The sequence below is a fragment of the Notothenia rossii genome (assembly GCF_949606895.1).
Source record: "Notothenia rossii genome assembly, chromosome: 5".
Classification (NCBI taxonomy): Eukaryota; Metazoa; Chordata; class Actinopteri; order Perciformes; family Nototheniidae; genus Notothenia; species Notothenia rossii.
In genome coordinates this window covers 71,874,038-71,896,151 of record NC_136903.1, presented here as the reverse complement: position 1 = coordinate 71,896,151, position 22,114 = coordinate 71,874,038, and the positions used below count along the sequence as shown (strand labels likewise).

General features: G+C 40.0%; 2 protein-coding genes across 2 annotated transcripts in view; both read right to left on the bottom strand.

Moving 5' to 3' along the window:
* LOC307038981 (zinc finger protein 385A-like) overlaps positions 1-11,924 on the bottom strand; it is a 37,822-nt gene extending 25,898 nt beyond the window's left edge. The window contains exon 1 of the mRNA XM_079680666.1: positions 11,517-11,924. Coding sequence (XP_079536792.1) covers positions 11,517-11,529 — 13 coding nt within the window. The 5' untranslated portion in view covers positions 11,530-11,924. The remainder of the gene's footprint in view (positions 1-11,516) is intronic.
* An 8,681-nt stretch (positions 11,925-20,605) lies between these two features.
* On the bottom strand, positions 20,606-21,793 carry LOC307038982 (neurogenic differentiation factor 4-like; the record flags this gene model as incomplete). The annotated part of the gene is made up of 1 exon (XM_079680667.1): positions 20,606-21,793. The coding sequence occupies one exon, from the start codon at positions 21,791-21,793 to the stop codon at positions 20,795-20,797; it is 999 nt and encodes a 332-aa protein (XP_079536793.1). The 3' UTR covers positions 20,606-20,794.
* Positions 21,794-22,114: the final 321 nt, after the last annotated feature.

Here is a 22,114-nt window from a genome sequence, read left to right as displayed (position 1 = left end):
GTATTTAATGAAATGTAAGACGAGAAGCAAGTATCAATATTGATGAACTAAAAATATAAAATGTTTAAACTAAAAATCTACTGTTTAGGACTGCGTCACATGGATACAAAATAAATATTTGATCAAATCTGCATTTTAGTCTATTAATAACATCCAGGACAGGCTGTGAAAAGCATTAGGATCACTCAAAATCATGTATTTTATCAAACATATTTAAACTAGATACATACATGATTTTTACAAATAACAATTAAGACATAATTTGCAAATAACTATTATTATTATTATTATTATTATTATGTATACAGTATCAGTGTTATTGAACCGATTTGGGCTTTTTTTAAGGAAATAAAATGGATAAGCAAATGGCCTTTTGACCTCTTCTTTTATTGCTATTTTGTTTCAAAGCTTGTAGGACACGGAATTTAGCGACTACAATATACACATGTGTTTATGAACAATTGTGACGACTGCAGGATTAATGATGAAAGTCATATGAACAGGAACAGCAAGGAGCCTCGCTCACATCATCCTACAGATTTTCCAAAGAGGGGAATCCTTCTATCGTGCATCGGTCTTCTTTTCATGACTATGTGACAAAGTCATCTAAGATGGATCTGAGTTTCCCAAAGCAGCGCATGCAGCCAAAAGTTTGTACCAGAGATAAATGATAACCTTGGCATAAGAAGAATGTAACTGTGAAAAAACAGATCAATCGGATCAACGAGAGCAAAAAGAGAAATCCTTTCTGATATCCTCTTACCCAAGATCATCCTGAACACGTCCACTGTCAACTTCTTGGTCCCACGTTCTCTCCTTGCTCAGTTCCTCTCTCCCTCGATCAGCAGTGACTCCAACCTATCTGGCTCTCAGAACTCAAAGTGAGACAAAAAAAGACGTCTCAACACCACAACCATCACTTTGCATCCTGCGCCGTGTCTCTTCCGCTGCCTTCGTCCACATGAGAAGCTTCTCCTTCTTCAGATCTTGACACGCTCAGCCAGCTGTTGCCAGAGCACAGCAGAACCCCCGACTGCAACACCACACGCACCCAGTCTACTGCAAGGCAGCCTGTAATGTATTCACTGTTATATATATTCACTCAGTGGAGAAACACCACAGCGTACAGCTGAGATGGAGCCCTGCCTCACTGGAGGAACCTCTGCACCACAGTGTGCATATCTCTCTTCCTCTCTCTCTCTCTCTCTCTCACTGTCTCTCTCATATTTTGTGGTTGGGTACAACCTAAAGGCACCTTGCATTCCTGAGCAACGATTCGCCGGAGGCTCGGCCAATGAGAAGAGGAGGTGCTGAGCATTTTCTTGATGTGTTTGAATGAGGAGGCAGAGTGATAATGCTGCTGTCGATTTTGCTTTCCCTCTCCCTCTGGCACCCCTTTTCTGATGTTTACTATTGACTTTCTCTCATGTGTCTCACTCTATGCCTCACATTGACGGCATCTGAAACACGTGTGCCGTCAAAACATCCCCCCCACATATGGAGGATTTATGTAGAACCTACCTGTATGTAGTGTCAGGTGTTAAATTGTGAAAATACTGACACACAGTTCACACCACAGTGGCTTTTCCAGACAACTGTTTGAACAGAGAAAAAATAAAAGCAGACACAGAGGTTCAACAGAGACTGACAGCTCCAGAGACTCTATGAAGCAGTGGAGGGAGGGGGGAGGGGGGGGGGGGGGATTGAGGTTAACGCAGGCTGACTGGGGATGAAAGCGGTGATGAAATGTGGAAGATATGATGGAGCAGGAGGATGAAGGGGCGTGCAGACAGCTGTTTGACAGGCAGAGTGCTGAATGAGCACAAAAAGAAGCTTACTCAAATTATTCAAAGCTTATTTTCCAAACTTCATCAAACTATTTCCCACAAGATCCGGCAGCATGCCCTCCAGCTTTAAGCAACATGAAGCGACCTATTTCTACATCATTAATAACAAATAAATACTTACAGTGAATCCGATAATACTCTGTGACAGACTGCGTGTGTGTGTGTGTGTGTGTGTGTGTGTGTGTGTGTGTGTGTGTGTTTGTGTGTGTGGTGTGTGTGTGTGTGTGTGTGTGTGTGTGTGTGTGTGTGTGTGTGTGTGTGTGTGTGTGTGTGTGTGTGTGTGTGTGTGTGTGTGTGTGTGTGTGTGTGTGTGTGTGTGTGTGTGTGTGTGTGTGTGTGTGTTTGTGAGATAAGGTTTCCTCATTAGTTGAGTCGGGCTGAATAATGCAGGTAGGGGTATTGTTGTTTCCAATGGGCCAGGTGCTAATGTGGCTGTCAGAGGGTAAAGGGCCAGACACAGCATGACTTTAATGGATGTCACCATGGGAAACTGAAACCGGACCAGTGGACTCAGGTAACACACCATCCTGTGTGTGTGTGTGTGTGTGTGTGTGTGTGTGTGTGTGTGTGTGTGTGTGTGTGTGTGTGTGTGTGTGTGTGTGTGTGTGTGTGTGTGTGTGTGTGTGTGTGTGTGTGTGTGTGTGTGTGTGTGTGTGTGTGTGTGTGTGTGTGTGTGTGTGTCCTGTGGCTTTAAGTTGTTCACTTATTAAAACACTTTGCTGGTTCTCAGAGAACAGCTTTAGGGTTACAGGATGTTGGTGCCAAGTTGATAGAATACAGTTACATGTATTAAAGAATGAGCTGAAATAAGCTTTTACTATTCAAATATATGCACCTCTTCATGCCTTATTGCATGTAGGAGCAGGAGTAATGTCAACGTTATATTAAAAAGCTTTGACAAAAGAGGTTGCAATTGTTTTTTTTAGTGTGGAAAATGTTCTGGAGTAGTGTCAGTTTAAAGAGGAGTGAAGTCTTTCTACAGTATATGCCTAAAATATTTTCTACATGATTGTTTCTGTATTCTCTAAATTGATTTACATGTTACTGACAATCTATCCGTCTAGTTAAGTGGGCTATTGATTTTGACAAAACTCATCTTTCTTTTTCTTAAAAAAGTCCTAATGTCGGGTCCTAATGTCTTGCTAGGGGATGAGATTTTTCCCAGTGGAGTGGCCGTTTGCCAAGTACTGCTTTATTGGATACATCTTGTCTTTTTATTAGACAGTTTACAAAAGATCAACTGATTTGAACATATACATCGCTTAAGGGTTTCAGGCAGATGCATTGTAATATTTCAAAGTCAAGCATAATTTGGTTTTAATATTCAATTTAATTGTGATTCATCAAATATCATTTGCAGAGAGATTATGTGTTTTCTTTTATATAAGAAAACACATTTTCTGAGTCGTTTCTGTGTCTAATGCAGTGGTTCTCAAAGTGGGGGGCGCGCCCCCCCTGGTGGGCGCAGAGGCATGCCAGGGGGGGCGCGAGAGACCAGGAGGAAAAATGGTTATAAAAAAAATAAAAAAAAGATTTAAAAAAAAAAATAAAAAAAATCATAATTTGAAAAATTATTGATTCGAAAATAATATGATGCAGTACAGTACTATTACGTCTGGGTCTCTGTTTCATTAAAGCTCGGCTCTGTGTGTGTGTGTGGAACGAGCCATTTTGTGTGCGCGTGAGAGAGAGAGAGAGAGAGCGCACCGGTACTGGAGATCGTTGTTGTTAGCTTCTGGTGCTAGCGAGCTACGCTAACGGATATAAGGAGTTTTTTCAACAACAAAGTGGAGGAGAGTCCTCTCCTGTCAGACTGAGAGCTAAAGGACTCTCTCAGTGTTATCTCAGTGGGTCTCAAATGTTTTGGTCACCATTAATGTAAATAATTATTTCCGAGGCACACGGTTATATGATCATTATAGTTATAAAAAAATAAGAGAATAAATGAAAAACAGGTATGAAATACTATATGACAGTAAAACAAGAATAAAGTTTAAAAGGGTGATTTGTAAAATATCCATCAAGAAAAAGTAAATCTGTTTACATTTCTGTTTCATATGGGTGTTGAGAGATGTATCCATAGATCTCTTCATTTCGCTCTCAAAGTGCACCAGATTAATGCTTTTAACTTCAATATTTAAAAATAAATCTTCCCGGGCAAGCTTGCCCCCGGACCCCCCTATGTGACGTCCACACATCACCTATAAAAATAGCACTTTATCCCTGCTTACACCTATATGCCGTGAGCTGAATATCGAGCCTTCATTGTAACAGTCGCGGGTACGTTGTGTATTTGCGTGGGGATTGTTGCAGTAGAAAATTCCACTGTAGCGACCGGTACATTAATGGGAAACCCTAAATGTTTGAGCACCCTCTATGAAACGTCAAGCTACCCCACAGCACCCCCAAAATAAATCTCTGGCGACGCCACTGAGCCTGATTATTCGTTTTGGGGGGGCCCGACTTTTTTTTTTCTCCAAAGGGGGGGCCTGACAGAAAAAGTTTGAGAACCACTGGTCTAATGTAATGTAACCGATACTGGCAAAATAGCAAAGCATAGTAAATACAGCGCATATACATTCGAGTTGTACTGTTTCACACAAAACTCTACTTTTCTTTTGCATAAAAAAGTCTAGATATATTGAATCCAGTTTGTATCGGTTGTGCAGTGCAGTCAGTGTACCTGCTCTCCGTGTTATTGAGAGCATGTGACCTCAGCCATCCTTTCATTCTCTCGCCCCTGGAGGCCATAAATGTGTCGACAGGCTTGTTGAACTCTAATTTTAGCCGTAATCGTTAGCGGTGAGTTCTGATGAGGCCTGCCAACATTTAATGAAGTCTTAATTTCTAGTGTAACTCTGATGAAACAGCCTAAAGCATTGTGTTAAAACAGCCACTTACAGGTTCAAGTGGCCAAACAGATTAAGATAAAGAGATAAAACCAACCTGAAAATCTTTGTCATTTACTATCCTGCATGTCCAAGTATAATTTAGTAATGGTATACAAAAAAAGTATTTGTGGATTTATTGACAAACCCTAGTGACTGATAACAATATTATAATTCAAAGATGTGTCGTTTTGTTACTGGTTTTACTGGTTATGCTGTTTGAGCTGTGTGGTCAATCAGCTCAGGTCCAGACACAAAGTGAAAAAGTAGCCAGCTGTTTGTGGTTGTACATCTGTCAGATGGAGAGTTTCTCCTCTCCTGGCACAGTGAAGGAGGCACAGAGCTCACTACCACTCGTCTCTATACACTGACTGTAAGATGTAGTGGTTCACCACATGTACAAAAAAAACATGCTTTGTTAGGGAGGGGGTCGACTGGTCAATGTTTAGTATGCTAAAAGTCTTTATTTTTAAGTTGAATTTTTCCAAACATTTGTTATAGGCTATATTTTGTCAACTTGTCATGAAAAATGTCTTTGACTGAATTAAAAACGGTATACTTTAACAAATCCTCCCACTCTGACAAACTGAAGTTCAATATACAAAAATCAGAAAATACAAATAAATAAATAAATAATTAAAACATGAAACTCGATTCAGAACTGCACTTAAAGGTGGGGTAGGTAATTTGGGAGAAACCAGCTCGAGTGCGCTAGAATTTGAAAATACACAGCCGGAAAAAATCTGCCACTTCTTTACAGAGCCCCTCCTCCAACACACACGAACGCGCATATGACCAATGAGGGCACGAGATAAGTGTGTGCACAGATCGTCTATGGCACAGATGGAAGGCTGACAGGCAGGTACTGTAGGCCTTCCAGTTATTTTAGCCGGGCCGGCTAAAATAATTGGTCGTGCTTTTTACAATACTACGGCTTTCACAGATTACATTTTTTTTAATGGATTTTTTGTCAAAGCACTTATGATATTCATTGCTATCGGGATGTTAAGAGCATTCCATGGACAACCCTGTCTTCTAAAAATTACGTTCCCACAGAGCTGAACTGCATTCTCAATTACGTTTAGCAAGAAACGTATTTTCTCCCACGTTACGTTCGTTATGAACGTATCTCAAATACGTTTATTTTCTACATATCTTCTCGAAACATATTTTCTCCCACGTTACGTTTCTTATGAACTTCTCTTAAATACGTTTATTTTCTACATATATTTGCCATTTACTATCTTGCTTATAATAATGATAATATTCATGTATAAGTATCATTTTAGAGCACAGATTTGAAATCAGTAGGCAAGGCTGTAATTTCGCCAGCTGTTACTCTTATGGGCGAGGCAGAAAATAATTATTTTAACATGCCAAAAAGCTGCTGTGTTGTTTATTTCACCTCAAACATAAAAACAAATCCAGAATTACGTGTTTCTGTAATTCCTCTAACAAGAAAGGACAGTAACAGAAGATCTCTGTGACGCCAGATGTGGTGTTGTTAATGCGATATGATATCCGGAAAAAAATTCAGTTTAGGATGGCCGAAGACACTACACTACCCATAATCCCCAGCTATCGTTTGGGACTACAGTCCCGTTGACAAATCCTGTGATTAATCTTCAAGCTCTGGGATTGGTTGTTGGAGTGGCAGTGTGCCAAGGTTACGCCGAGCGTCAAACTCTTTGAAATGGAACGAAACCACGGCAGACTATTCAAAACTGGACTTGAACGCCCCCCCAGAACTACACATGCTGGCTGTACTGGGAATTGTAGTTTTAAAAAGACGTTTTCGTTTTCCCAAAATTAGAAGTTGACAGTATTAAACTGTGTACAGCCCTGGAGGTTTAGGCGATACGAAACCAATTGGTGTGCACAAATTTAAAACATATAATGACTAAATGGGTGAAAATCGCTTGTATCCATAATGGGCAGCATTAATATATTACCCACATGACAGCTCATTGTTACTTTGTAATTCTACTCCAGTACAATTCAGAGGTTAAGCTGGTAGTTTTACTCCATTAAATTTATTTTAGTTACTTTGCAGATTCTGATTAATGATGTGAAATATAAACAACCCTTAAAGCAGACTTTAGTTACACCTTGAGTAAAATTCAGGGAAGGTGATTGTCAAGTGCCAACAATCAGGCGAGATATTTGATTGTTGGTGCTTGAGAAGACTAAACATTTATCTACAGATCTCTATAAAGTATATTAATTACTCTTTATTTTTCTAGTAATAGTTAATTAAAAACTGTATATAATTGCTATTTTGCACATCGCTTTCAAGATTTCAAGAATTTCTAAGGTTTATTGACATATCATATACACAACTACGGTGTAGTTATGCAATGAATGAAACACTTGGGTCACAGGTTCCTCAACAGCGCATTACAAGACATCTATCAATATGTGTGTATACCTCCACCATTAAACTGTCATATTCTGCACATTTCTTATACTATCTACATACATAAGAGTATAATTAATGTGTATAATATCAGTTAAAATAAGTGCTTCAACATAGTTAACATTGCAGGAAAGCAATATATTAGTACGTTAAGTACTTAGTCAGGTTTAATATTTATCTGTAGATAGATACCCCCAAAGCTTTTTTCTTATTTGAAAGAAGACCTTAACCTAAAGTATTCTTAAATGTGTCAATAAAGGTTCATTAGTTTGTCTGTTTTGCACATCCTCATATTAATATCTTTGTACATCCTGCACTAAACTGTTTTATTGTAGAGATCACTTATAGTATCTTCTTGATTTTTTATATTCTATATTTCTATCATTGACCTTCTACTTTCCCCCTATGAAAGTATGTACTCTTAATATTTGTTTTCATCAAATAACATTATTCAACAAAAATAACATTATTCAACAAAAATATTTCAATAACGCGCTTTAACCACTAGACGGTACACACAAGGTACACACAACATACTAATAATAACTTTGTATTATTAGTGTAGGACACTTATGTATGTATAACATCTTAAGACTAGTTTTATTCATGTTTTTACATAATTTTACAGGATATTGCTATACTATTTCTCACGTTTTACTTACTACACATTAATATATGATTTGTAAAACATCACAGACAGAAACGTATATCTGTCATTTAATGGTAAGCTATTGAAATTGTGATTCCATAGATGTGTCTCCCATCACCCAAATCCCCTGACTCTTCTCTCAATTCAGTATTTACATTCTTATATTCAAAGAAAATCAGTAATATCTTTAAAAACTACAAGTCCTTTTCTATCAGCTGTGCACCGTTATAGTGTAAATACAGCCTATCTACCAATTGGATCAAATATAAAAGTCAGCCGAATTACTATTGATATTGCAAGGAGACGTATTTTGTGAAAAGAAATGCAAGATGTTGTTTAATTGGTGATATATTTATGATCCACGTCACATATTAGTGTGTTTTGGCGGCAGTTCTTCAAGTTTGTCCAGAAGTCTTCTCATCAGGGCTCTATAAATAAAGAACTACGGCATATGTGTAATATTTAATGCAGCCGAACCGTGTATTACAATGCCGTCATATGATGAATTCCAAAGAAAAAAGCAAGAACACTAGGAATAAAGTATTATTTTATTTTTTAAAAACGTTTTCGGATATCATATCGCATTAACATCATATCCCAACATGCATTGCGGCTAAAACATCCAATCAACGAGCTTCAAGCTGAGGATCTTGGGTAATCTGTTCAGTGGGTGGTTTGTGGCATAGATATATATAAACACGTGTTTATATATATCTATGGTTTGTGGTGTGTATCGCTCTATATGTCCCTTATACACAAGTTATTGAGCCGTTTCCGCTCTACATCCTGAACTCCTCCCTTCGATGCAATGCACTTCCGTTTTGGCGGACTGGGTTTGTTTTGCTAGCTAGCTCCGTTGTGCCGACAAAGCACTGATATCGCAGAGACAAAGAGGATATAACAATTACAACATGAAGAAAAGTGGTTCGGGAACTACGTGTGCGGTAGTTGGTTGCAATCACTCGAGAAAGCACCTGAACGAGTGGTTAGATAGAGAGTTCTACGACCACAAACCAGCACCCAGCACCCAGCCATGTTGTTCATTAAATACAGATAAACACAACAAATACTGCATGCATTGTATTTTTTAATATTATATATGAATATTTTCATAGTGATGTAATTGTGTGGGCTGCTTTTATATTTTAATTTGTAATACCTGTTAGGATTAAACATGTGATCTTTCTTGTTGAAGCCATTTCTTTAGTTTCCTCTCAACAATTAATTAATTCAGTGTTATTTATGTACAGTATGAGCTTAATATGAATGATGAACTGTGTTAAAAGAAATTGTAGCACTCTAAGGAACATATGAAATGCAATAATGCAATAACAGTGCAATAATGAAATTAAATTACATCAAACTTTATTTTCACTCAAACAGTACAGGCACATATGATATATTGCACAGCATAAAGAGATCATGTAAATTGTGCATTATGTAAACAACAGACAACTGTTGGCTCCTGTGGGCATGACCTAAATAAGGCAGTTTATTTTGGTTTTATGCTGGGCCACGTCGTCATGTTATCCTCCCAGTTTTGCACTGAATTCGGGTGGGGGAGAGTAACGCCATCTCCAGTCAAAGAAGTAGAATCGTGTTCCCAAGCTAGCATCACTGTTAGCATCGAAATCGCTGTGTTTACACCAGTGCCCGTCTGACTGTTTACATCGGTTTACACCGACAGACGCTGTGCAAAAGACTTCCGGCGGAAATGAAGTGCATTTGTGTAGTGTCATGGCGCTACCCGTGTTTTGGCGCGTAAACTTGTCTATAGGCCTACGTCTGTTTCTGGTGACTTTATTTACGGCTAAAAAGCATGCTAAAAAGCCCAAGATTGTAGAATTAAACGAATAAATAAAAACAAGGATAATTGTGTGTTATTGTTGAGTAAATAACAGTGTGTTATTTAGAAAGGAATAACGAATTAGAAGGGAAAAAATATTTCAGTATTTTGAGGCTCTAAGCCCCATTTATTTTCCTCACAGACGGGAAAAAAAAGTCAGACATTATACGATTTAAAATAAAAACAAATAAATAAAAAGATCAAACACTGGCATGTAACTTACGTTAGAATAAATAGAATGGTTTTGAATAATATATGAGAATAAAATCTACGTCACTTTACAGCCCCGCCCACTTTTGGGGAAACCAACGCTTTAATTTCAACGGCGATCAAGCCTGAAGCCACAGAGCTCTTATTTTACTGTCCTTTCTTCTTAGAGGAAGTACAGAAACACGTAACTCTGGATTTGTTTGAATGTTTGAGGTGCAATAAACGACACAGCAGCTTTTTGGCAGGTTAAAACTATTATTTTCTGCCTCGCTCATGAGAGTAACAGCTGGAGAAATTACAGCCTCGCCTACTGATTTCAAATGTGTGCTCTAAAATGATATTTATAAATGACTATTATCATTATTATAAGTAAGACAATACATGGTAAAGATATGTAGAAAATAAACTTATTTAAGATACGTTCATAACGAACGTAACGTGGGAGAAAATACGTTTCTTGCTAAACGTAGTTGAAATGCAGCTTAGTTCTGTGGGAACGTAATTTTTAGAAGACAGAGTTGCCATGGAATATAACAAAAAGTGTATCTCGAGCCGGTTTCTCAAATGTACCTACCCCACCTTTAATTGACTAGATGTCCATTCACTAACTTTTGTAGAGCATTAATAGCCAACATTAGAGACAGAGGTTATAATCCCCTATGACGGACCAACCCATATCATGACCGGATTTCATTACTCATATCAATAGAGCAACTCCCTCCACTGAAGAAGTTGACAAGGTGAAGTGAACCTAATATTATCTTGCTTTTGTCAAACACACTAACATAATTTCAAATGAGTTATGTTTACATGGAATAATGACTAATGACTTAATCCTCCTGACATCTGATCAACTCCTTTCACTCTATATAATTTGCTCTTTTTTAATTCCAGGCACATTTCAACGTGTTTATGACGGGGTGAAGGGTCAGTGTGCTCAAGTCAATGAACCTCAATCTAATCAACATGCAAAAAAACACACAACTGTGTCTGTTATCTGCAGTGAGAGTTTAGGCTGACACTGAATTAGTGTGAATCTTGCAATTGAGTCCCCCTACACCGGAATCAGTACACCCTTGATTATTAGTTAATTTGCAAAGCTATAACCAACTACAAGTCTTCCTCGGGCAAAATGTGTTCCTTGTATTGCATTGATTTTTTTGGTATCCTTTACCCATATCCTACTGACACTGACAATCCTCATTTGAACCAGAAAACTTCTGCACACATTGCTCATTATTTCTCCTGAGTCTGCCTAATTCTTCCGTCATGTTGTTAAGTAGCTTTCATTAGGGATGTAACAAAGTACAGAGACAGTGCCCTCTATATAAGCCTCTGTCTTTTCTCTCTTCCCCTCCCTTCATCCATGCACCACACCGATGATGTATGTGAAAGGTCGGGGGTCAGACCAGGTCTGAGTGCAACTCTTGTCTGACGATGACTGCTGACATTTGTTAAAGACCGCCATAACACTCATCAAAGAGAGAAAGCTTCAAAGCCTCATGGAGGTCTGTCACTGGCGCTTTATTTCTGCTCACAATATTGCAATAATGAGGGGATCCTGGCTTATCCAGCTCTCGTTCATTTTAAGGTGATCAAAGGAGGAATGCTCAGAGTTGTGGGTGGGTGAGCATCGCTCAGAGGTCCATGATGTTCTTACCTGAGCCCCACATTGGTTGCCTCTGTTCCTCACCAGGGTCGAAGGGATCCAGTTCTTGAGTCCAAAGGTCAGTGTGTCAGCAAGTTCCTCTTTGAGTGCGATAAATTAAAGTTTGCTCACGTTACTGTGAGGAGATAAATAAAATAGCAATGAGCGACATTAGCGCAGACCTTGCACCGGTCAGCTGGAGAGCGCAGAAACGCTCGGCACAAGAAGCAGCATGCCCACAGTGAAGCTGCATCAAACAGAAAGCTGCATGATGTTCAGTTTCTTCCTCTTCCTCTTAATCCTCCTCTGTGTTTCTCTATATTCTCTGTTTGTTGTTTTTATTTGATCCTTCCTGCCATCAACTCTTTCCTAGGAGCTAAGGAATCAAGTGCATGAGATTCCAGAGGCTAATTCTGCCTCTTAGAACGGGGGAACCTAATATGTGAGGACAACTGTGGAAGGAGGGAGATACAGGCAGAGAGAGAGAGAATGTGAGGAAAAGGAGGGGCAGGACCGAGAGGAGGGGGAACCAGCGACGGATGGCAGATCAGACGAAACAAGTGTGTGTTGTCGAGGAGGAGCAGGGTGGCAAGGCGTTGAAACTTGAGAGACATGAAGCAGAGCAGGAACATGTTGACATGGTGAAGCATAGAAGAATATGATTGGCGGATGAGTCAGATGGCTTACAGGCAAATAGGTTGTTTGTTTTAGGAAATGGGTTCCCCCAGAATTGGCTCTGCCTAACAGGTTCTTTCCTCAGATAAGGTTATTGGCTTGAATAAATGGTTTCTTAAAAAAGTAAGCCATTAAATTAATTAGAAATAAGGCCTCACATGGTCTTAAACTGTCTTAAATACGTTTTTAAAACATGGGAAGAAGGTTTGATGACACACTTCTTTCCTGCCATTACAGCAAGTCAAATATCAAAATAATTGGTAGCATCACTTTTTTGCAATACATGCGTTTGGGATAGCGGACAAATAACAGTTTAAATTCCTCTTAAACGTATTTCTCTGAGGCTTTTTAAAAAGTCTTAAATAATCTTAAATCTAACTTGCCTTTAGCTTGCGGAACCGTGAATAAATTATACAAAAAATGTGCCCTACAATTTTTCAAACCATGGCTGAGGGGGAAAAGACTCATGAACTTTTGTGCTTTCATGCACAATTTTGAGCTAATATGGAGATGAAAGCATTGCAAAAAGCTGTAATCACATGGACAAATCTTTAAAGCAGTGTGCTCATATTTTGTCTGATTCTTGCCTTTCTTTTAATTTTTTAATCACCTATAAAATTCCCAACTGTTTTTACAGCCTCCTGTTAATGTTGCTTTTTCACTCTCACATCGCACAGTTAAAACATAATTTATCAGTAGGTGGCTCTTTTGTTTATTTGCACATGCATGTAGAACAGAATCAGGAGAAAAATCCTTTTTTAAGACATCTGCTCTTTTAAATAGCAAGAGTTAGACTTCGTAACAAATAATAGCAAGATGTATACAAAAACGGATGAAAACAAAGTAAAAAACATTTTTAAAGGGCCCATGTCATGCTTTTCCGGTTATTACCCGTCCCCTTGTGTGTTATGAAGGTTTTTATGCATGTAAACGGTGTGCAGAGTCAAAACCCTCAAAGTACACTCTGTAGTGAGTAAAACTCTAACAAAGAAAATACCTCACCAAAACCCCTCGTTGGTGAAACGTCATCATCCATTTGATTCTTCCGGGTACGAGATTACGTAAGCAGTTACACATTGAGTTGAGGTGCATGTTTTATTAATGTTGCTAATTAAAGTCCTTAAAATGCTGATCCACTGCCATGCAAGTCCAAAACTCTCTCAGCCTCTCAGTCATCCATTACGCAGTTAGTCATCCACTGAAACACCCAACGTGAAGTGCTGAAAAAGCTGGGATGATTAAACTGTGGATGGCTGTGAGATGAACAGTGTCTGACAAAATGTACAAACATGATACTGTTGTGCTCCTGTGTGTGCTAGCATGTCGATTCCTCTCTGCTGCCAGTAAGTGTATATTCAGATTGGATATCGTAAATGTGCTTGCAACTGTGGTTTTAGGAAAGTATACGAGTATAAGGTGGAGGAGCATGAGGAGAGGCCGGAGGTGAGACTGACGCATGGCGCAATGTCGACTAAATGTCAGCCCAATTCTGATATGCTAGAAGGCGGGTGAAGAATCGATCTACATTTTACAACTCACCTTGCAGGACATGCCGGATAAATGTGGGGTTAATTACAGGCTATCAAATGTAAATGAACAGTTTATTGGCATTTACTATATGAAGTGCTTTTGTGTAAATGAGAGTGAGGCTGTTTAGTTTTTCTAAAAAAAGTGTTTTGATGTTGGCATTAAAAGCAGTTCAGTGCCGTCCTGTCAGACTTGGCAGGGTCCCACTGTGACACTTCAGAGAAAGAGATGCCCATGTAAACTTAGAGCCTGTTAATTTGAGGCAGACACCTTCCCTTTATTTCATTTGCATAATACACACACACACACACACACACACACACACACACACACACAAACACACACACACACACACACACACACACACACACACACACACACACACACACACACACACACACACACACACACACACACACACACACACACACACACACACAAACTCACACACACAAACACCCTCTGGCAATATCCCACGTAGGGGTTAGGTTAAGGGACAGTGGGGAAGGACAGCAAACTGAAGCAGTAAGCACATTTCATCAGGGGGATACAGTTACACACACACACACACACACACACACACACACACACACACACACACACACACACACACACACACACACACACACACACCCCTCCCCCTCAGGCTTGCTGTTCTCTATCCAAGCCATTCTCTCTCTCTTTATCTGCTATAAAATGTTAAAAGAACGCCCAGCATTACTTCCGGCAGAGAAATGCAGGACGTGTCTCTGTTTCTGATCTATAAATGACTCATCGATGTTTACGTACGTTCCCATTCCACTTGACATGTGGATCTATTTGGACTGAGGCACCTCATCCAAGCAGCTAATTAAAAGACTGTTGGCCGAAACGATGCTGTTACATTTTAACGGCCCTCTGCTCACCTAACTTTTAACCCAGGTTGACATTTGTGTCACATAATTAATAGTAACAGGACACCTGAGACTAAGTTGAGATAGGGGATTTCTGTCCGCACAAGGTCAAGGAAGGTTGAATTGTTGGACACTTGCTTCAGAAGATCATTAACTTCTCATAATGGACCCTTTACTGTCTTCTCCAAAATGATTGAACTCCAAAATCAATAGTATGTACTGTATGTAAGGATGAGAGATACAATTGGAAACAGACCATATTAAAGGTTGTCAATGTAAGATCATTGTACACATTTGAAAAAGAGATAGATGTTAGATAATAAAACGAATTTGTGTTGTTCATAAGTATTCAAATCTTGTTCTTAAGTAAAAATAAAAACATGTTCAATTTTGCATAGACTCACCTACATCAGAATCATTTTTCTCATTGTATAAACAATAACATTTAAACCAATGAAAGAGTTTTACTTCAAATAGTAGTTGTGTTGTTCCTTCCATGTTTTTGGCCTCTTTTCAGCCTACCGAGCCAGCAGTCCTGGAGAACACTGTCTGTTTTGTTCTTGTTTTTTTTCCTCCGCAAAGATAAAAGCACCAACCACATCCCTCTTCCCTGTTTTAGACCTTGCTCTTCAGCGCCGCCTTTGAAGATTTAATCAGTCAGATTTCCTTGATTAATCCTTTTTCATGTCCTTTCACGGTAAATAATTACAGATACGATCACTAGCTGGATAGAGAGGACAGCATGCAGATTTCTGATAGAGCCGAGTCCCCAGGTACCTTCATTAGCCTGATTAGCCTGATCCAAACACACTCCATCAACCAGTTTACATGTAAATAGGTTCATTTCATTCCCACTCCTCGCTCACTCTGCTAGCAACACTGTATTTAACATTGGGAATCTTACCAACATGTGTCTGTTTTATTTAGTCTTTACCTTGTGCAACAATACTGTCAAATGTTTAATTTGCACATTAAAAAGGCTGATATTTAATCCAGCTGATTGTGTTTGACAGATGACTGAAATGCAACCTCTTATGAAGCTCAAGAACAGGGACTCTCTTTCTCGACTACAGTATTTCTAGAAGGAAGACCCCACAGTTACAGCAGGTTGTCTAATGGTGACATCTAGTGGCCAAAATACCCATCATCATCATCATCATCATCATCATCATCATCATCATCATCATCATCATCATCATCATCATCATCATCATCTTCATCATCATCTTCATCATCACCATCATCTAGTTTTAGGATTTTATTTCAGTCACAAGCTTTCACCACTTGGTGGCAATGCAACTCTGCCTTTGACATTCATTCAGTCAGCACTAACACATTAATCTCATGACAGAAACATTATTTCTCATTGGTATAAACATAACAGGCTGATGCTTTTTCCTGAACTATGAGTTAAGATACTTTTATCTGTGCCTGGGCGAGTCTTTAGCATCATTGGTTCTTTGTTGTGACTGTAGCTGTGAGCCGTTGTGAAACAGAGGAGAAGATGATCTGCTGCCCCGACTGCCCCTCTCCCCTCAGGATTAGTGAGTTAATGCAACCATTCAGACACTGAGCTCCGATCAGCTGCTTAATACTGTTTTATCCCAAATAACACAACCATGCACGCAGCATGCTGCTTCACAGACGCGCACATAAACATATACCTACTTAATCCAACAGATTAAATATACATTTTATATGTTTTTGAAATGTCGATCGCTCACTCGAAGCTACAATATGAACAAAAACTCTGTGAACGCTTTGTTTTCATGATTTCTAATTTCAAAGAATTGTCTAAATATTTCCCAGATCTTAAATCCAAAGAGTTGTTAAAAATATAAGTCTCTTTGAAAGAGGTGCTCCATTTCACCCATAGTAAATATTAATGTTTTATTTTAAACTATATTATCCATAAATAAAAAAATGGTATTTGTACATTTGTGTATGCTCAGTTGACCTGCAACAACTAAAAGCCACGAATGCAAGGGTTAGGGTTGAAAACGGTCTCTTTTTTATGATTTTTACCAATTTACCAGAAGAAAACATAGTATTTTACATACATGTATAAATGGGATTTTACATTAGTTAGCACAAGATATTGCTTCTGCCATCATGGTCTTATTTAGATCATTTGTCGTCACAGTCAGAGGGGTCAGGGGTCAAAAGGGACAAATTCAGCCCTTTGTTTATCTTGGGTGAAAAAGTGGCCTTTCAAATGGCAAATCCTTTCCCCCCTAAAACCCTGGTCTATCCGCGGTCTATCATCTATCATGAGGGTAAATCAGGAATATTCAACATATCGTGTGAGACGTCCTGTGCCTTCAAAGAGCAGAGAGATGCCCTGCTTTTTGTTATTCATCCGGCCCCTTCAAAGTCACTCCCTGGTCCCCCTGGTTAGTAGTGCAAATGCACTATGAACACACACACACACTCACACACACACACACACACACACACACACACACACACACACACACACACACACACACACACACACACACACACACACACACACACACACAGGCTTATCCTAATCCTTGTGAAATCAAAGTCATATATTTTTCCCACCGCGGGTCAGGCGTGGGATGTTCATCAGCATGTTTATCAGGATTATGAGTATTTCATCCATAATATAACCTCTCACATCATACTTACCAAACACTCCAAATGTTCCAAATGAAAAGCTGTAATGTAAAGCAGGAATAGATGATGAGTTGACCAGCAGAAAGAGGACTCTACTGGCGACCATGACTCTTTCAGACCATTCCCACCAGTGAGCCATGACCCAGTGTGACCTTGTGACCCCCGCTCACTGACCTCTCAGTGGGTGGCCCTCACACTGACCAGCGTGGACCATGAATCAACACAAGTGGCTGCTCTTAGATCAGATCTTTGTTATTTTTTTGCCATTGTCTTCTCCACTTTGACAGTACATTTCCAGCCCGATATATATCTACTTAGTCAGCTATTTGTTATAACGTTGCCCTTTTCCAACTGTTGTCACTTAAACACGCATTACTTATTTTTCTGCGCCAAGGGTTTCTCAATCAAACAATAGCAGCAGACGGAGTTTGATGTAATCCATTTCACTCAGATTTGTTGAGGAGGATTCAAACAGCAACCAAGTTATCTGCCGATGTCTCCACGCCAAAACAAACTGATACCAGTTTTAGCAGTTTAAAAATGTAGTTTCCTCCGACGGTGGTCAACTGCTCCTAGCGTATGCTCAGATTATCTTTCTGTCCTAAAATCTAAATATCCAATGAATAAAATCCTTCCAGCAGTTATGACAGCTTTTGGTAGACAACCACAACGATTCTTTAATGAAACGTACCGTTACAGTACCTTGTTTTAAATCACAGATTGCTCTTGGTTTGCAAATTGTTGAAACATGTATGCAAATGTAAATGTTTATGACTAAAAAACATAAATAAAATAGGTCTGGTTGTTTTTAGACTTTTAAATGTGGAAAGTATATATATCATGACCTAAATGTTTCTCCATTACTTTGTAATCCTCAGATTCACTCGTGCGTCTTCGTAGAAAAAATGGAAAGTCTTATATTTCCAACCCTATACATCCTGATTTAGATTGCATTAGGAATGTGTGTGTTCCTGAATGTATGTGTACAGTATATATGAAAGGTCACCAGTGTAAATGTAGAGACATGTGTTTATTACATATGTGAAGGTTAAGTTGTGGTCTGAGTGAACGTCATGACGGGATTATGTCGTCCCAGTGTGAGTACAGAAGAAATCTGTGTGGCTGGGCAGCCATGTTAATCATAAATCTTTATCTTACAATCCTGCCTCGCACATCCGCCCTTTCATTAAAAGACGGCCAAAGGATTAGTGAAGCTAAACCATTGAGATCTGGGGAGAAAAATGAAAAACAACGTAGCGAGTAACAAGGATCCTCGCCCTGTTGATGGTGCTGTTGAATTGATGGGTTCATATGAGAAAAAGAGGAAGAATAATTGCAGTGATATATAATGTTAATATACTTTATGTCTACCTACACTCACCTAAACAAGCAACCAGAGTAATGACTCATAGCATGCTAAAGTCCATGAAGTACATTAATCTATCATAATCCATGCTTAATCTTAATACCGTTTACCGATGGTAAAACAGTTGTGACTTGTGTTCTTGCATTGCAAAGACTCTATGCTGCATTATAATGGGTTGTCATGTAAGACAGCAACATGTAGGGAATCCCAAGTAACCTGTCTCAGCATTTTTTATGGGATTTTAAATGAATCAGAAATCTACATTTGTTTATGGTTTGTTAGAATATTCACTTTTAATATCTGAAATAAAAATATACAAAATGTCTATCTTCTTTTTTTAAATTGTTATATATATCAATATGTCTTATACCCTTAAGTACCATTCCGAAAGCAGACACATTTGACTTGCGTCTGCATTCAGGTATCTTCCATAATGATCACACACAGTATAAAGCAGCATAGATTATTTTAAATGGTACATTTTGGGACTATGTTGGATACAAGTTATTTCACTTGAACATGTTAACCTACATTTATTGTATGATAAACCAAAAAAAAGGTCTGTCTGTCTGTCTGTCTGTCTGTCTGTCTGTCTGTCTGTCTGTCTGTCTGTCTGTCTTTCTGTCTGTCTGTCTATCTGTCTGTCTGTCTTTCTGTCTGTCTGTCTATCTGTCTGGCTGTCTGTCTGTCTGTCTGTCTGTCTGTCTGTCTGTCTGTCTGTCTATCTGTCTGTCTGTCTGGCTGTCTGTCGGTCTGTCTGTCTGTCTGTCTGTCTGTCTGTCTGTATGTCTGTCTGTCTGTCTGTCGGTCTGTCGGTCTGTCTGTCTGTCTCTCTGTCTGTCTGTCTGTCTGTCTGTCTGTATGTCTCTGTCTGTCTGTCTGTCTGTCTCTGTCTGTCTGTCTGTCTCACTGTCTGTCTGTCTCACTGTTTGTCTGTCTCACTCTCTGTCTGTCTGTCTGTCTATCTGTCTGTCGGTCGGTCGGTCGGTCTGTCTGTCTTTCTGTCTGTCTGTCTGTCTGTCTGTCTGCCTGTCTTTCTCACTGTCTGTCTGTCTGTCTGTCTGTCTCACTGTCTGTCTGTCTGTCTGTCTGTCTGTCTGTCTGTCTGTCTGTCTGTCTGTCTGTCTGTCTGTCTGTATCACTGTCTGTCTGTATGTCTGTCTGTCTCACTGTCTGTCTGTCTGTCTGTCTGTCTCACTGTCTGTCTGTCTGTCTGTCTGTCTCACTGTCTGTATGTCTGTCTGTCTCACTGTCTGTCTGTCTGTCTGTCTGTCTCACTGTCTGTCTGTCTCACAGTCTGTCTGTCGGTCTGTCGGTCTGTCTGTCTGTCTGTCTGTCTGTCTGTCTGTCTGTCTGTCTGTCTGTTTACAAAAAGCAAACACAAAATCCACAGACTGATTGATTTCTTAATATTTTAATAACATAGAATTTTCAAAAAGACAACAGAAATGAAAAACACTAACAAAATGGACATGTCCAAAGCAAATGTGTTTTTCATATTTATTCATGAATAACCTGAGAATGACATTTCTGCTTCTGCACCTTGATCCTTGAATCTTGATGTGTAATCAATACATCTTTCTTCTCCAGACAACAGCTTCCGAAGATCAGCTACACCGCGCTAGGAATTCTACATCTGAATTTGTTTGGAGTGCAAAACATGAAATAATGTAACGAACAACAGAGGAAATGACACAAAAGTAATATAATAGATGAACTATCAACAAAGAGAGGCCTTGACCACAAATATGTACAAAAGGAAACCAGACACACAACTGGACATCAGCACAAAGTTCATTTACACTGAATTAAATAAGAGAATAAATAAAAATGCTTTTAATTTATGTCGAATATCTGATGTTACCAAAGTTAAATTAGTGCTTTTATCACATTAACAGGACTTCTGGTCCAAAAGGTCAATGCTACGTTTCTTGTAAAGACCCTTGGAGGTTCTTAATTTATTTGGTAATCAGATATCTAAATGTTTGTATTGGTTTCAAATACATTTCCTAATTTTAACAAATTCAGCCGTGCTATTCTAGGTGCACAACACATGCTAGCAAACCGTGTTTTATGCTACGGTTCCTTCACAAGCATAGAGACTGATCCTGCAGTCAGTCAGTGTTCATGAAGGATCAGATCAGTTCATTGAGGGTTTGAAGCAGAATCGAAACTCCTGATCCGTCTTAGTCTCTGTAGACGGAGGTGATCTGTCGGGGGGGCATGTGCTGGGGGTGGTAGGAGTCATACGGCCCCTCTAAGTGTACGTCGTAGCCAGTCTGAGTCTGATACAGACCCTGCTCCACCGGGGAGGGGGAGTAGTGGTGTTGAGGGGGGTAGTGCGGTGAAGGCTCCTGTTTGGGCACCAGGTTGCTGCTGATGCTCAGAGGCGGTGTAGGGGGGCCGTCGTACGGAGGGGTCCCCACACCACCACCATTATACTCCTTTGGGGAGTGATTCTCATAAACTCCTCCTTTCATGGCCCTCAGGTGAAGCATGTGAGCAGAGTCAAACGTGCCGTACGGGGGGCTCGGCAGGCCAGGAGAGGAGTAGCCCACTACGCCACCGAGAGGAGCAGCTGCCGCCCGGACCCTGTGTCTGTCCTCAGGCCTCATCCCGGGCCCAGACCCCGGCCCCAGCTGCAGGCAGCCCGCCACCAGGTTGCTGGTGGGCTGTGAGAGGCCCTTGCACAGGGTGTCCATGAAGGACCTGCTTTCTGTGGAGATGCCCCCATCCAGGGCTTCGGACAGAGCGCAGATGTAGTTGCGGGCCAGCCGTAGCGTCTCGATCTTGGACAGTTTCTGTGTTTTGGAGTGACAAGGCATGATGGTGCGCAGGCTCTCCAGAGCGTCGTTCAGGCCGTGCATGCGGGAGCGCTCCCTGGCGTTAGCCTTGACTCGCCTCACACGGAAGCGCTCCTGCCGTGCCTTTGTCATGCGCTTTTTCTTTGGCCCACGTCGTTTGGACTCGTTTTCATCCCCCTGTCCCTCCTCGTCATCCTCCTCGTCTTCTTCGTGAGCATCCTCGCTCCCCAGCTCCCTGTCCTGTTCATCTCCTCCATCTCTGTAGTGGTGTGATGAATCTGATGCGTCTCCATCAGGCGAGCTCATGTCTCCGTCCACCCACTGCAGAGGGCTGGCGGCCTCCTCTCCCTCGCCTTGTCTTACATATGGCTTAATCATCATTGTACTGTAGAAACAAGAACAAGGGATTGTCAATTTCATGTGCTGTGCAAATAGAATCATCATTACCATTTTACAGCCAAAGAATGCCATTGGATAAAAGCTCATATTTACTGCATGTAATGCTAAATAAAACTAAGTAATGCACTCACTGTGATTCATATTTTATGCTACTACACCAATAGCAGCGGCAAATGTTGTTCTTTTGATCCATATTTAAATGGTTTATATAGATATAGATGACCAGTTTATAATATATGTATTGTTTAAAGGTATGTTAACACAGCTACAACCAAATTATGATGCATTGAAATGTAGCATCAA